This window comes from Echiichthys vipera (assembly GCF_963691815.1).
Source record: "Echiichthys vipera genome assembly, chromosome: 2".
NCBI classification, from domain to species: Eukaryota; Metazoa; Chordata; class Actinopteri; order Perciformes; family Trachinidae; genus Echiichthys; species Echiichthys vipera.
In genome coordinates this window covers 13490846-13504516 of record NC_139827.1, presented here as the reverse complement: position 1 = coordinate 13504516, position 13671 = coordinate 13490846, and the positions used below count along the sequence as shown (strand labels likewise).

At 36.2% G+C, this 13671-nt stretch overlaps 2 protein-coding genes across 3 annotated transcripts; one reads left to right on the top strand and one right to left on the bottom strand.

The window, feature by feature from the left end:
- Positions 1 to 347: 347 nt before the first annotated feature.
- primpol (primase and polymerase (DNA-directed)) lies at positions 348 to 4520 on the bottom strand (the record flags this gene model as incomplete). The annotated part of the gene is given in 14 exon segments (XM_083931908.1): positions 348 to 581; positions 694 to 740; positions 874 to 973; positions 977 to 1033; positions 1453 to 1562; positions 2152 to 2238; positions 2323 to 2420; positions 2513 to 2675; positions 2878 to 3026; positions 3117 to 3213; positions 3289 to 3436; positions 3906 to 4044; positions 4146 to 4240; positions 4347 to 4520. Coding segments are annotated over 14 exon segments (1698 nt in total).
- A 4342-nt stretch (positions 4521 to 8862) lies between these two features.
- On the top strand, positions 8863 to 12668 carry LOC310961760 (ecto-ADP-ribosyltransferase 5). Of its 2 annotated transcripts, none has more exons than XM_083933971.1 (4): positions 8863 to 8937; positions 9733 to 9830; positions 9948 to 10657; positions 11021 to 12668. In XM_083933971.1, the coding sequence occupies exons 1-4, from the start codon at positions 8898 to 8900 to the stop codon at positions 11094 to 11096; spliced, it is 924 nt and encodes a 307-aa protein (XP_083790097.1). In that variant the 5' UTR covers positions 8863 to 8897; the 3' UTR covers positions 11097 to 12668. The 2 variants fall into 2 exon arrangements, with proteins under 2 accessions (XP_083790097.1, XP_083790098.1); XM_083933972.1 differs by lacking the exon at positions 8863 to 8937 and adding an exon at positions 9443 to 9529.
- The last annotated feature ends 1003 nt before the right edge of the window (positions 12669 to 13671 follow it).

The window sequence follows — 13671 nt, the reverse complement described above, 5'->3', positions numbered from 1 at the left end:
TGAATTTCTTCCCCTAGACCTATTTTTGTTTTGTTAGAGTGCATCAACACTTTAGGTCCCCCTATTATCTATTTCAACATTTAATAAATGGTTTATAACACTAATATACCCAGCTATAGTGATATTTTAAGTGTTAAGGTGAGCTCTCCTATGAAGACATTTTATATTATATAAACTATTTTACTTTGTCATTATTGTTTATACACACATCTTCTCCAACTACATTATGGTGTGTTATAAACCATTACACGTTATACTGCTTATAAATGCTAAACAGGAGGACAAAGTGTTATGAGTGTCTTTGGTGCTGTTTACCAAATGCAAAGTAACAAACCATAACTCACCATTTACTGGGGGTCAAAATCTTCCATACATTTGAGCAGAAGCTGATCAGAGATATCCCCACTGTTTTGTTCAAAGTTGTCCAGACTCTCTAAATAGTCCTGGTCTTCCTGTCTGTCTCCCCACACGTCAGCAGACCCCTCCTCTGGACACACTTTTCTCTGTGTGGCCTGTAAAGGAGCCTGGCTGCATTCAATGTTGCCAGCATCGTCCATTAAGTAAGCCAGGTCCTCCTCATCCTTTAAGTGAACAGAAGACATGATCTTACACACGATTTTGAGCTTCAAAAGGATTTACCTGGCATGTTAAGCTTAGTCAGTCAGGATGGTGGTAAAGGTAAAGCAAACCAACCAGTGCCATGATGTAGCTGACGCAGATTTCCTGTGGCAGTGGGTAACCTGCGGCATAAGAAATGTTTATCTTACACAGGTTGTGTTACCACCATCGTGCAATTTATCACACAGATCATGAGCCCTTGTGTTGTTTTGAATATAAAAAGTCAGGATGGCAGCTTCAAAGCTGGTAACTTACTTGAGGACCTGAAGTTCCTGCATTCAGGATCGTGGCACTTCTGGTACCACACTTCCTCTTTGAGATCCACAACAATCCTGCAGAGGGGGATGAGACCAAATCACAAGGGAAGCGGAGCACGCTTAAAGTCATAATCCGTAAGATTTGAAATACTTTGTTTCTAGCTGATTCTTTGGCGATACAATGTAATTGCAGATGAGCCTGTTCTTTCTATGTTACCCTCTTAAATCCACATACACTTTCCCATTACAATTCTGACTTTACTACAAGCCTGACTCAGAATTTGGAAGTTCCAGATTTCAAAGTACAAGTAAACGCAGCTCCACTGACCAATCGCTGTCAGCATCGTCACTAACATGGCAGTCCATTTGAATATAGAAGGGAATGTCTCCACAGACACACAGATTGAAATACTCGTGAAAAAGGCAGGTACAATTGCTTTCATTAGTGGGTCATGTGATTAGTCACCATAGTTTTAACTCACTCTTTGATAGAAAGTAACTTAACAGACAATTAACTAGATGAAAATCTTATGGATTATATATTTAAAGACTGTAAACAAAACATGAGACACACTTACATGATGTTGTTGCTTTTATGAAACCTTTTCACATTTTCACACAGGCGGTATTTTGCGATGTCGTAGACAAGCAGCTGCTCAGCAGCAAAGTAGTTCCACCGTCTGATGCCTGTTGAAGTTAACATAAAAGGCAGTCCTGACATTACTTATGTAAACTGTTACTGTTGCATAGGGATTTCAAATCTAAGAAAACACAAGTTCAAGTTATAGCACAATAGTCACTAAATGTCCTCACGGATAACCAAAATCTGCGATGATATCTAGTATCACATCCTGATATTAATAATATATTGATAATATATTAATAAGCTCTACGAACACATTTCACACAGTATTTTATCATTTTCATTTTGCAACAAAACAGCCCATGTGTTGTGTGGGGCTGATACAACCAATCAAGCTAAACATTGATATGTTGCAGTTTATTAAATATGAGGGTTTTCTGCTCTTCCATGTTTTATAATTGTGAACTTAATATCTTTGGACTGTTTGGAACAAGACACCTGAAGTAATTACATTGGCCTTTAGGAAGTTGTGACAGGAATTTTTCACTTTTTCCTTTCATTTTATAGACCAGTTGATTCATCAAGAAATAATCGGTAATCAAGAATATAAATGATCAATAACTGCAACTCTAGTACTCAAACAAGACATGCAAATTAAACTGACACATATTTTGCAAAAGCCAAAACACTTACTTCCATGTATGCCATCTTTTTTAACACAAGTTAATACAAAGTTGTCAACTTCTTGATGAGGGGACGACAGGCAGCCAGACAGTGAGCCTGCAAGTGATGGACAGGAACATTTTTACATGAATATAACATTTATATAACATACAGAGAAGCCTGTTGTCAGTTCAGTGTAACCTGGATCTGTGGCTGATCCCTGCTGGCAATGAGGCCTTGATGTTTTGGATTCCTTTGTTTCTGGGACGTCTAACGTAAGAATTCTCTGATCTGTGAAACTGATGATAAACAGAAATGAACAGGTGTCATGGCTTTATGAAGGTAATATTTTCAGCACGCATAAAACTGACTTAAAAGGTGTTCATCATACCTCACATTACAGACTAAGGAAGCCAAGAACACACTTTCCTCCGCAGACAATCCCTTCTCAGGTTTGTCAATAAACTTGTTGTCGTCTGCCACGGTGAATGCAGCGTTCTTTCCCACTTTTGATGACTTGTAGAGGCGGAAATTTCTGTTCTTGGTGTAAACACCTGTTTTTGTAAATTATAACCAGTTATATATATATATATATATATATATATATATATATATATATATATATATATATATATATATATATATATATTCATATAGGAAATATTGTGATGCCTAAAAAGGGGTGCAGCATTTAACCCAAGTAAGTGCCTGGTATAAGTGTAAAAAAGACGAATAGAAGCTCATGGTTTCTTTTACCAAGATCAACAAAGAGACCGTCTTGGCCATCCTTGTTTTTCACCCGGAGGAACCCGAGGTCTCTCTCTTCCTGCTTGCACCTCTTGGCCGGTGGACTCCCGGCCATCTCATCTGCTTTTGCTGGCGTTGACTCAGAAACACTACGTGTTCTGCTGTCAGTACATAATTGACAAGAATTAAACAAAGTGATTGTTGCAAAGAATTTTGAATAGTTTTTTTCCAGAGTCTAAAAAACAAACCGTGTTTCACTGTTTTCTGCCACTGAATTCGTCTCAACTTTCAGGCAACTGTTGGGTGTGCTCAGGATGTGGTGAAGAATTTGATGGATAAAACGGCCTAAAAAAAGCCAGAATAATATTTAGTAACATTAAAACATTTTTTTTGTTGCCTCCGTTCAACACTAAAACATACCCATATGTATGTTGTCTTTAAAAGCTGCATTTTGGAGATTGAAGATGAGATGTCGACTGAACTTCTCTTCTGTGCTGGAATCAAGATTGAGGACATTTTCTGCAGAGCATTCAATCCCATAGACTTCCTTTAGCTTGTCACAAACATACTGTCAACACACAAAACACAGACAGGTAAATAAACTTTATATTTTACATTTTCAATGAAACAAAGTAAGAAAATAAACTACACATGATCTATCCAGATGTTTCTCCCATATGTGGCAAATTCCAGAAACTTTAATTAGTTGTGTCTATAGGATAGGTTTATAATTATCAAGTCTAGTATAGTTTAGAATTATGGTTTTGATTTAGTGAATTACAATTAATGTCATTATCATCAGTGTCTGTTTTAATTTCTATTTCTAAAACTATTTGTATCTTTTGTATCACTTCCTTTATTTTTACTAACTGGTTGATTGTCAAGTTACTTTGAAACACTGTTTTGCTTTATAATTGTTAAATAGAAAAACATCTGAATTATTGTTATTTTGTATTGAGCCGCTTGCTTCACATGCAGATATGTTTGAACAGAATACAGTACGATGTCTTGTCAATGAGGATGTGAAAGTACTCAACCTGGATAAGAGAAGAAACCATAGTCTTCCCATCCGCTGCTTTGTTGGAGGGCTTGTGGAACTCCAGGTCAAAGTAAAGCTTACACACAGCGCTCTCTGGTATCACCTCATAGCAGTGCATCAAGGACTGTGTGTAAGTCCTGCAAATAAACAAGAGAAAAATCATTATCTATGCACATCATTGCATTTTCCCCAAAAACACAAAAAGGAGATGCACCTCATTTTGCAATGTATAAATTACCTGTAGTAATGCCACAGCTCACTGTAACTGGTAACCAGGAAAATCCTTTGACCCAGCGATGCCTTTTCTTTTTCAAGTGCAAACACGTGTACAGCCTAGAAATACAAGTCATGTTTTTTTTGCTTTTACATAGTAAAAAAGTAAAATCTAAGGTGAAAACTGATGAGAAGGTCAAGCATCGGAAAAATATTGTGTAACTACCTCTTTGCAGCTCTGAGTGAAGCTGATAGCCATACTTTGACGAGGGAAAAGCTTCCAGACGGAGGAAGGCTGACACGGCCACAGTCGAGGTTTGTAGTGTGCAGCCAGAGGATTCAGCTGGAACGACTGAGCAAGCTGCTCAACCTTCTTCAGTCGGTCGCCCCACTTCCTCATCTTCAAGAGCTTATCAACCACTTTATTGCACTCACAGGGCAGCTGTGGAGCTGGTAGAAATGCAGTGACTTGCTCAAGGGAACTTCAGCAGAGTGGATGGTGGAACTTTGAAACCTGAAAAAAATCTGCATAGTTAGGGTGGACAAAAGAATATGAACAACTGTCAGTATAACACGCTACAGTTACACAGCACGCAAATGACGTCCTCAAAAATGACTTTCTAACACAGTTTCGATAACAAATTAACATTATAATCACCATGAACCTGAGATAAATGAGATCAACAGCAATAAAATGTGCGCCGAAATGGCTAGGTTTCTGCTTAATCGGTAAGCTAACTTTCATGTTTACTTAGCTGTAACGGTAACTGTCGGTCAAACTCCTCTGCGATACTTGTTTTTTATGATGCGATTTGCCGAAGGGGAAAGACTCCGGTCACCCGTAGGCTACTGGGCCTGGTCTGACAAACCTGGCAACCTCACTGCTAAATTTATTTTTTGTTGTCACGACTACGATCTCAAGACACTAGATGGCGTTGTTGCTCGTTCTCCATATTCAACCTTTAAATATAGTTTTGAAAGCAGATCTTTAGTGGAGTACATATGTTGCAGAACTGCTCTTTTTTTTTTACCCAGCGCTAGAAGACGTATTCATTCATTATATTGCTGGACTATTGTAGTCAGGATGCATTAACTTCGTTTACATTTCCACCAATTTTACATACATATATATATATATATATATATATATATATATAATTTGATTGAATTTTTATTTATCTCAAACACTCAAAATACTGTGACAGAAGAAGAAAAATAAGATACAAACACAAAGATAATACACAAACAGATTAATCAATTCTGATTGATTCCATCAACCAAAAACAAAAAAAATCTAACAAAAAAAGTATGCGTTGGAGGAGCAGGCAGAGGCATAGTGTTTTTATAGTCCTGCCCCCACTTTACAATATCATATAATTACATAATTAAATATGTATGAATGTATACTGCATAAGATAATGCAGTTCATACAACAGCACTAACATAATTATTATTAGATTGTCATATTCTATCATCTTAGCTGGGACTGTTTCTACTGTATTAACTACCATAACATATAAGTCATATTCACATTACTATAGACATAATTATAGTTGCTGTTAGTTTTGTGGTTGCTTGCATCTCTGGGACTGTCTGTCTGTCTTTGTCTCTCTGTCCATCTGTCTGTCTCTTCTCTCTCCTATTCTTTCTTCCCAACCGGTCAACACAGATGTCCATCCTCCATAGAGCTGGGTCTGTTTGACGTTCCTGCCTGTTAAAGGGAAAGGTTTTCGTTGCCACTGTGTACTCAAGGGGGAATTGTTGGGTCTATGTAAATCATAAATTAGTCATGGAGTGTGGTCTTTACCTACTCCTTATGTGAAGTGTCCTGAGATAACTTTTGTTATGAATTGGCACTATAAATAAAATTGAATTGAACAATACAACACTGCAACATCATACTGTAAAACAATAAACCGACCAATATTGTTTTCCTGTATTTATTTTTGAACTGTATAATATTATGTCTTCGATTGCTCTTTCAAATCATTTATAGTAATTTATTATAATCTTCAAACGAGCTGTAAATTAACTATACATGTTAAAGTCCAGTATTTACCATCGCCCTCTAGAGGACAAGAACTCTGAAATTAAACTATTTAAGTTCAAGAAACTTAAAAATGTACTTGAGTGAAGAGTTAGTTTCTACCCATTACATTACGTGTGTTAAAGTAAATAAATACGTCTTCCACTACAGACTGACGTCATGCTAACTGACGGAAGTACAAAACGACTATAACATTAACTTTAACGTTCATTTATTATTAAAATGTCTTTATAAATAAGTTTGCTACAACTCACCATTAACTTTATGACTCGATGGTCCAGACAGTCCAACGACACAACACTACAGTAGGTTACATTTCCGTGTTGTTTGTTTTTCTGTCATAAGTTGTCACTGTAGCAGGAAACAGTCGGATTCCTATTTTCATTTTGGCGCGACTGGAACCGGAACCGGAAACAGCGCTGCTTACGGTAATAAAACAGTCGTTTTTTATTTTTTATTTATTTAGAGTTAACACAGTCGTCCCCAGAAAACAATATTGTTTTTTCCCCGTTGTTAATTAGACGTGTCATGAGCGCTTTTTAAAATTTTATTTAAAAAAAACATAAAATATAAACATTTATTTACTTACATGTTCCAGTTATACACAATACCAAAAATGCATTTCTAAATGTATAAATAATAATAACATACATTAAAATTTACAAAGAAAGTAAAACATAGAAAAAAGAAGGAAGAAAAACAAAAACATATGTGATCCGCTAAACTAAGGGAGTAAATCGTTTTTTGCAGATTTATTATTTTTGAGTTTAAAGTTTTCAATTATGGTTGAATATGATTTAAAATCTGAATCTTTTAAAATGTAAAAAGGAGGGTAAGTGGTAAAGCCAAATAATTTTATGGATATAGTATTTTTCTAAGATAATGATCAAATTAATTATGTAAGTTGCATCTGCCGAATTATTTTTTTATTTTGATGTTGTTATAAAAATAACAATAATAAATAGTAATAAATCCATCTTTGTTAGAATAACTTTTTTACCAGCGTTTTTCAACGCTTACAATCCATCATGCATCGTAATCTACACACTACCAGCTACATTTTTCAAAAAATAAATAAAAGCCTTTCACTTAAAATGATGAGTTAAATGTAGAAATGGGAATAAATACAAGAACTATGAATAAATATAAAACCACCTGGGCTTGTGAGAGACGTAGCGCTCACAGCCCTTCCATATTAAAGGGAAATTCAATAATTTTCAACCTGGTCCCTGTTTCTCCATGTGTTTCTGTGAAAGTGACTATTGGCGACATCGTCCTCTCCTATTTAGCTGCCGGTTGTCCAATGGTCTGTAAGGTGCAGTGTTGGGTGTTATGAGGATCCATTTGTAGCACAACTAGCCAAAACTTCTGCCTGCATCCCAAGTAACTTTAGTTTATGAAAGGCAATGAAACATTGTGTAGGCACAATTGGGAAATGTGCCTATACAAACCATTATTCTAATTAAAAAATCATTTAGATAACACAAAGATGCTTACACTCCCTCTCTGACGTAGCCACTAAAAAATGTGTAGCCTATAATTATTTCAGACTACATACACTGCCCTCTAGGCTACCACAGCCTGGAACTGTTTCAATCTCGAGAGGATGGGATCTAAAATTCCTCTTCCTGCTTCTCAAACTGAACAGTTTTGATTAAAGAAAATACTGTTTTCATAGAGTAGGTCCTCTGCAAATTTGAGCTTCAGCAGGCTCATACTGTACCGGCAAGGAAGGAAGGAAGAGAGGAGGTCAGCAGCTGGAACATAACCTTCCAGAAGAGGAAGCAGTCGTTTTAAGGAACAAACTCTAGGGAGCACCAGCGAAAACTACAGTAATCAGTCATCACGTAAGTATTTGAGCAGGAAGAACTGCTATTTTAATTAATCAACAATAGAATATCCAATGGGCATCAGAGGATCTTTTTACTCTTGTTTTACTTTTTAAAGATTGTATTAAAAGGTTCTGCAATTCAAGATTCAAGATTCAAGATGCTTTATTTATCCCGAGGGAAATTATTGTGCAACAGTTTCAATACAAAGATGGGAAAGGATCAGAGTGACAATAAGCTAACATAATCAAATAATATAAAGCTAACATAAAATAAATCAAACAATAACTAAGTGTGACAGAGTGCAACAGACACTGTGGTTAAGCGTAGGTATATACAATATACAACAATACGCGCTGTGCAGTTTAGCAACATATTGAATTAAGATAAGTACAAACTAAATAAGTGGTAAGGAGCGATAAGTGAAAACAGTGTTAAAAATGTAGCAGCATTTCCTACAGAACTAAGTAACAGTAAAGTACAGTGAAGTGTAGCGGCAGTAAGTTACAGTACCACTAAATAAAGTGATGTAGTGGTGATATATACTTTACTAATACTTTACAATAAGCTAAGTGCATTTCTTCCATACTGAATACAATATATGAACGCATAATGTAAGTAACTAGTGTCTGCAGCAATGAGGTTGAACTATAACTGAGTTCTGAGTTATAAAGTTCTTGGTTCGAATCTGGGCTGGGGCCCTTCTGTGTGGAGTTTGCATGTTCTCCCCGTGTCTGCATGGGTTCTCTCCGGGTTCTCCCACAGTCCAAAGACATGTCCGTGTTAGGTTAATTGATTAAAAAATTGCCTGTAGGTGTGAATGGTTGTCTGTCTCTGTTTGTCTCTATGAGCCTTGCAATAGACTGGTGTCCTGTACAAGGTGTACCCCGCCTCACACCCGATGTCAGCTGGGATTGGCCACAGAGCAGAATATTCACAACGTAAGGTGTTTGACCTATTGATATCTGACTTTTAGTAATTCCTTTTTATTTACTTTCAATGAGCCAATGTGCACAACCAATCCCAAAATAGTTTTGTGTGCAATTGATTGGATGAGACTTTTCTTTTAACTTTGGAGATACCGCTTGATTTGTCAGACTGCTGGGCCTAACGCTAGGAGCTGGTTAGAAAGGGATCTTTTTACGGCCTGTATGAACAGAAAGAGTGATTAAAGCATAAACTATTTCAGATATGGGCATGTGAGCATTGTTAAATGAAAAAAATACAAACTTATCTTTTAAGAAACAAACTAAGAAATCCAGTTTGTGAATTTATCTCAAAATCACAACTTTATGTGCATTGAAAGCAAGAAAGAAAGCACAGTAACTCAGTAGCTGGAGCGGAGAAAATAACTCCACATCAGGGCTCCCAACGGCATGTCGTTTCCTTCTACAGGAAAGGAAAAGGCGTTGCTTGGTGTGATAAGTTTTCACTTCCCCAAAGATAGTGCTCTCCAAACAATTATCATTGCTCGGCAGTTTAATGTACTCAGCCTTGATTTTTGCTCTAAGAAATTAATTTCCCCTGCTTAAGGTATGTTTCTACCATTTTACTGTTTAATTGTTTATGCTTATCTAGGATGGGAAGGTGGGCGCTGTGAGGAAAATGGGAAATAGATTGAGGGCTTGTCTAAGCAAAGTATCTGAGCAACAAGCTGGATCAGCCCAATTCTGGACTGTGTACAACTATTTATTCAAGTTTGGTCCTGCAATGCTTTTCTTGGATTTGTGTTTCAGTACTCTGTGCAGACGGAAGACAAGAGGAGCCCTTTATAATGTGTGACAGAAGAAAACTGCTTCTAGCTGCAATCACTTTCACAGCTCTGTGCTACAAAGTAAGTAGGCTCTTATTTCTATTATGATTAGCCCTTCAAAACTCACAATGTTTTGTCATAATTTAAAAACAGTATCTTCTCTTGAAACTGTATTTGAAATTCCATACTCAATTAAAGGTGACAAGCGCAAAACTGCTGGACATGGCCCCAGATGCCGTAGATGACATGTACAAAGGATGCCGTAAAGACGCCATGGAGAAGTTTATCCATTTGGGCCTCTTGAAACAAGAGCTAAACGGCAGTGAGGGATTCCAGAAAGCATGGAGTGCAAATACCCAGTGTTCAAAGTTGATCCCCGGAGGTACTAAGGAACACACTGCTGCACTTTTGGCATATGTTAATGGGGATAAGGATTTTACAAAGAGCTTTGACGATGCTGTAGAGACAATGGGTGGAAATGTTAGCACCTATGAAAACCACTTCCATTTCAAGTCCCTTCACTATCTCCTCATGGATTCAATGTTCCTGCTGAGTCAAAAGAAGTGCAAGACTGTGCATGCTCTCCAAGAAGAACAGTACACAGCACATCAGGGCTCAAAGGTGAGATTCGGGAAGTTTACCAAAGTTTATTCAAGCTATAGTGGCCTACGGGAAATGGAAGATTGGGACGGACAAGTCCTCTTTAATATCACTACTTGCTTCTTTGTCAACTTGGGAGGCGACATTTGCAGTGATGACCCGGATATGGCACTCTTATCTCCAGCAGAAGTGTTCACTGTGAAGGCAGTAAATAAAATAACTGATGACAGGAATGACTCTGAATACACGGTGATCGTTTTGAACTCGGAACAGACAGACAGCTCGCACAACTGTTACATCTTTTCACGGTAAGACATTTTCTTGATAAAAAAATAAAATATTTCACTCAATACTATGATTATAAAATATATCTTCTTTGTCAATACGGTGTGTGGTAGTTTTAAATTTTACAGATTTATGAATAATTAATGAAGAATTGTTTGGTGTCAAATATTTGAAATGCAAAGTACAAAGAAGACCACATACATTTCCCTGAATTTATGTAAATTTGAAAATCACTTCACCCAAGAATATCCATGATAGTCCCAAGCTCATCTAATGAAGGATAATATTGAGTAAATAAGAAAGGTTTTCAGGGCCTTTAGGATATTTTGATTTTACAATATTAAGACATTCATCTATCTCTTTGTCTCTCCATCTCTCTACTGTAGGTCTCCAGCTGAAGTCTCCACCCAGTGGCTGCTGTTCATGCTTGTGGCTTTATCTCTTTTTTTCTTTAACTACTGAAAACTAAAGAAAAACAATTATCAGTACAGATTGCACTGAACTGAAAATTATTAAGACAGAAAACGCTGCTTTGTTTGTACAGTTGAACAATGAACAATATTTTTCACTGTGATGTTTGCTAATTACGGTGCAGTAAGCTTTAGAGGCAGCTGTAAAAAAAATATAGTCAAATCGCTCTTTTTCCTCAGCGGAGTTGGAATCCCTTAGGCCTCATGTTAGGTTTACGTCTCAGTTTATGATTGCATGCCATGGTCGGCACCTTTGCCTCTTTAAGCCATCTGGGTAACCCAAAATAAGGCCATTTCTGCTTTTAAATCAGCTTTTAGATGCATGAGTGGAGCTTTACATAAACAAATAGAATGGTCGAACTTCTCTAGTCATGCCTTAATTTTTACAACTATATGTACATTCCAAGACTGACAATTGAGCATCTTTTCATGTACGATACACAATACAACGTATAACAGTTTTTTTTATTGTAAGCCAATTTCTGGAGTGAGTTTCATGACTGCAGTTCAGAGAACCATCTGTGGAGGACAGCAGATGACAATGAAAAAATTTGGTTGAGTGAAGTTGCTACTTCACAAAGTACAGGGGAATGGGAATGGTTGTAATATTTTTGATATTACTGTCAGAATCTTGGAGCTCTTTTAAGCATTTGTCATCAAAATGTGCCTCAAACTAAACCATTGGGGCTGCTATTAAATAGTATAGCTGCTATCTCTGTAACACAAACAGAACATGTATGGTTTAGTCTCAAACACAAGGAGGGAAATGTTACAATCCACCCCATAGTTCAGGTTAATAAAACATATAACAAGCCTGGGGGGAAATGTAACATTTTGAATTAAGGATTATGATTGTATTCAACATTTAAATGGCTTTTTTATACAGGCTAAATGGTGTGTATGTGTATGTTTGTGCCTGTTTGTCTTGCAATGTCTGCTTTTCTCTGCTCTTTTACATCATTTGATGCTCTTTTCAAAATGTTAAGAGGCACCCATCCTGTCACTCTTTCTCTTCCAAGACTTAGGCATTCTGAAATTCAAAGATAAATATAACTACAAATACAATTTTGCTTAGGGTAGCTTGCAATGGTTTGTCGTTACAACTGCCCCAGACTCTTCTAGCTATGAACTAGCTGACCTTACAGCCAACAACTAAAACATGACAACTACACCACATAATACATATTTTATGTTTTGATAAATATACCACAAAGCAGATTATAAAAAAACTTTCTTACCTCAAAATTTGTTTCCTAGCTGGTTCCTGATTGGATAAATTACAAGTGTTACAACTATTCCCTGTTGCAACCATCCCTGGTCTCCCCTACTCTGTAAAACATCATACAGGAATTTTGTGGAATCAACTAATGTTTTATCATTTAACTCAATGTATATAAATATATACTATATATATGTCGTTTAGTAGACTTCCCGGTTTGCAATGTATCAGTTAAAACTCTAAAGAGATGCTTCTTTTTTGAAGAACACAGACATGATGGAAAGTTAAATTTTGTCTTCAAGATCAATGAAGTCATGGTTGTTGCTTTTCATGATAATAAAAAAAATGAAAACCATGAGGAAGGTTGGTATTGAATTCAGTCCTTAATACATCAATATACGTATTATTAAAGCAAAAACTCTGAGAGTAGCATGCAGGTGTTGTGTTTCAGCAGTCACATACAACTAAGATCCAAGTGTTAAGTGAAGAACAGACTCTATACAGGTATTTATTTGACTTAATATCTTACATTTATTACATTTGTTTTCTAACGTTAGCTTAAGTTAACTCAACTGCTTTTACATTTTCCCAGTAAGTCTACACCATAATACAACCATAAAACCAACAACAAATTCCCTACAAACACTTTGTATAATTTGTCTATAGTGTGTGAGTTTGCACCAAAATCCCATAATATCATAACACATACTGTGCATACACGTGTTATATAAACAAATAACATACTAACAGTTAACAGCAACTTTAAGAACAGTCCCAAACAAGTCGATTTTAAAATGGCACACACAAAATTATAGCAGCAAGCACTTGTGAACTTACAACCAACGAGGATCGCTCAATATCAATGTCACTATTAGATTTAAGGGCATTAACGCTGGAAGAGCAGCGTTAATCCTGATGCTGCAGTTATTGTCGATGAAATCCTGAGTAATGGTCTGATGGCATGAAATGTAATGTCTACTGCAAGTAGAGCATTTAATCAAATGATCATACTACCGTGTTATATTATAGCATACTTAGTGTAATATTAAATGAATGTGATAACAAAATGCCAAAAGCAGTTGAAAGTATATGATGCAGGTATAAATGGCAGGTATCTTAAATTTTTTTATACTTTTGGTTATATCTATAAAAGAAAATAATAATTAAATTAATTAATGAATTAATTAACAAAAGAGATTTGTTTTAGATGTTGGCAAATTGGCACTATTAAAATGATGCATTCAGCATAGAGCTTCGATTCTCTGCCCGAACACGATTTTTTTTTTTTTAGCTAAGCAGGAATGCTTCATTCTATATCTTATAATAATATTAACATTTTTCACTTTGA